Raw genomic sequence first — 2,185 nt, 5'->3', positions numbered from 1 at the left:
GGCGGGGGCCGCGCCGCCTCACCTCCCTGGCGCGCAGCAGCTCGCAGACGCGGTCCCACAGGAGGAGCAGCTGCTTGCCTGCGGCGGCGGTGCGTTTCGGGGGACGGCCGTGGGGTTTGGGCGCCTCGGGCCCTCCGCTGCCAAGGCTGTCGCCGCCGTCGAGGCGAGAGCCAGAGCATGCGCCTCGAAGCCCACCGCGACCGCGGCCCGCGCGCCTGCCAATGAGGCTGGCCGCGTGCTTGCGGCGCACTGCGAGTTGTCGACGCAGCAGCCGCAAATCCCGTCCGTACCAAGGACGCCACACCTCACAGCCACAAGCACCCCAGCCAGGTCTGCCGGCCAGGCCTCCCTAGCACCAAGCCGACGCACACGCAGCGCCGCCGCGCGGCGCTCACCTGCAAGCCGCGCGCCGCCGCCGCCCTCTCCCGCATTCATGCGCAGCAGGTGGCCGTAGCCGTTGAGGTGCAGCGCGCCGTGCAGCAGGTGGGCGGAGCTCTCGAAAATGGAGGTGGGCGCCATGTAGGGCGCGGAATCGTCCTCCTGTAAGGTCCATCCCACGGGGCACAGACCCGAGGATGCGGCGCGCGCAGCGGGTCAAGGTCCGCACGCCTGCTTGGTGCGGTCCGAACACCCGCTCGCTGCGCATGCCGGCCGGCCGGCAGCGCAAAAGCTCGCACGCAGCCGGCCCAGCCAGGGTCATTGCCGAGAACACAGCGCCCGGCTACTGCTGTCAGGGGCGCCGCTGCCTTGCAGCAGGCGCGGCGCAGAGCGGCCCGGTGAGCCCCGGCGCCGCCTGATTCCAACGTGCCAACCTGCTGCCAGCTGCCAGTTGTGACCTTCCTTCTAGTGAGTGCTGCGGTGGGGGCGTCGTGCGCCCCTCATCGCACCTTGTCGGGTTCCGCCACCATTGCGCCCGTCACCGCCTCCCCCCGGTCAAACGCCTCCACCGCGCCCGCGAGGGAGGTGGCGTCGGAGAGCGTCGCCGCGCACGGCACCACGAAGTGCCAGCGGCTGCGGCTGACCGGGTGATGCTGCCAGCCTGCGCGGGCGGGCGAAATGCCGATGCTGTTGCGTAGGATGTGTGCGGGGTGGGATCGATTGCGCACTGAAGTCGGTGTGGACCGGGCCTGCGACGGCCTGCAGCCTGTGGGGCTGTCCTATAATCTCACAGCTCACGCACATGCACACGCACACGCATACACACGCACACGCGTACGTACTCACGGCCCGCTCACCCATGCAGCGACACTGGTCGCATACAGACGCGCCGTAGCTGCGCTCCTCATAGACGTGGAGGCGGACGGTGCTCCCGCCATGCGCCGTTGCGCCGCTGGTTGGGCCCCCGGACGCCAACGCGCCGCCGGCTCCCGGCAGCACGAGGTCAACGAGGTATATGGAGGTTGTGGCTTGGTATGGCCACTCCGGCAGCTCGATCCGCCTCCCGTACTGGGCGACAAAAGCTTTGATGTTGGCTCTGAATGCATTTGCGTACAGCGGGCTGCCGCGAGCCAGCCGGGGAACAGCAAGATGCTTGACCTGCTCCAACATCTTATAACACAGCAGTACCCCGTCGCGAGCTCCCAGACATTGCTGCGATGCTGGTGATCTTGCCTCCTGCTCCTTTTTCGTTGCGCGAAGAGCCAAAACAGGAGATGTGATGACATATGACACGACCGAGCGCATATATGTCACATCATTGGTGCACACGGCCGCACCGCTCGCGCTTGCGCACTCTCCGTCCCACCCAAGTCCCCACCCAGGCACAGTTGCAGTCACTGCACGCTTTGGGCGCCAAGGGAGCAGCAAACAGGTCGCCGTATGTCGTGTCAGATCGATCAAGCGCCATGCACTCGCAGGCCAACACAGGGTTGTACAGGCACAGGACTTTGTTGCAGTCACCCAACCGCACTCAACCGCCGCGACCATAGGGGCAAACACGTTCTGGAGGGTGCCATGTGGCCCCCCAAGATAGCAGGGGTTGCATATATTCTCTGGAAGGAAATAACCAAAAGTAACGGCACAAATAATGGGGATAACACTCTCCCTAAACAAACTACCCCAAGCGATGACCAAAAACACGAGGGCACATTGATGAAACGCTGGATTCATAAAACTCTCACCACCTGTCCTAAACGCTCCCCGCTCAGCGGATGCCCATTGCGCCCCCCCCCCTCCCACCTACGCC

At 65.7% G+C, this 2,185-nt stretch overlaps 1 protein-coding gene across 1 annotated transcript in view; it reads right to left on the bottom strand.

The window, feature by feature from the left end:
* The window catches only part of MNEG_15635 (hypothetical protein), a gene marked incomplete at both ends in the record, with an annotated part of 2,164 nt that extends 925 nt beyond the window's left edge, over positions 1-1,239 (bottom strand). The window contains 4 exons of the mRNA XM_014035894.1: positions 23-78; positions 396-540; positions 888-1,039; positions 1,236-1,239. Of these exons, the coding sequence (XP_013891348.1) occupies positions 23-78; positions 396-540; positions 888-1,039; positions 1,236-1,239 (357 nt within the window). The remainder of the gene's footprint in view (positions 1-22; positions 79-395; positions 541-887; positions 1,040-1,235) is intronic.
* Positions 1,240-2,185: the final 946 nt, after the last annotated feature.

This window comes from Monoraphidium neglectum (genome assembly GCF_000611645.1).
Source record: "Monoraphidium neglectum strain SAG 48.87 unplaced genomic scaffold scaffold05512, whole genome shotgun sequence".
NCBI classification, from domain to species: Eukaryota; Viridiplantae; Chlorophyta; class Chlorophyceae; order Sphaeropleales; family Selenastraceae; genus Monoraphidium; species Monoraphidium neglectum.
This window is presented reverse-complemented; position numbering and strand designations above follow the sequence as displayed.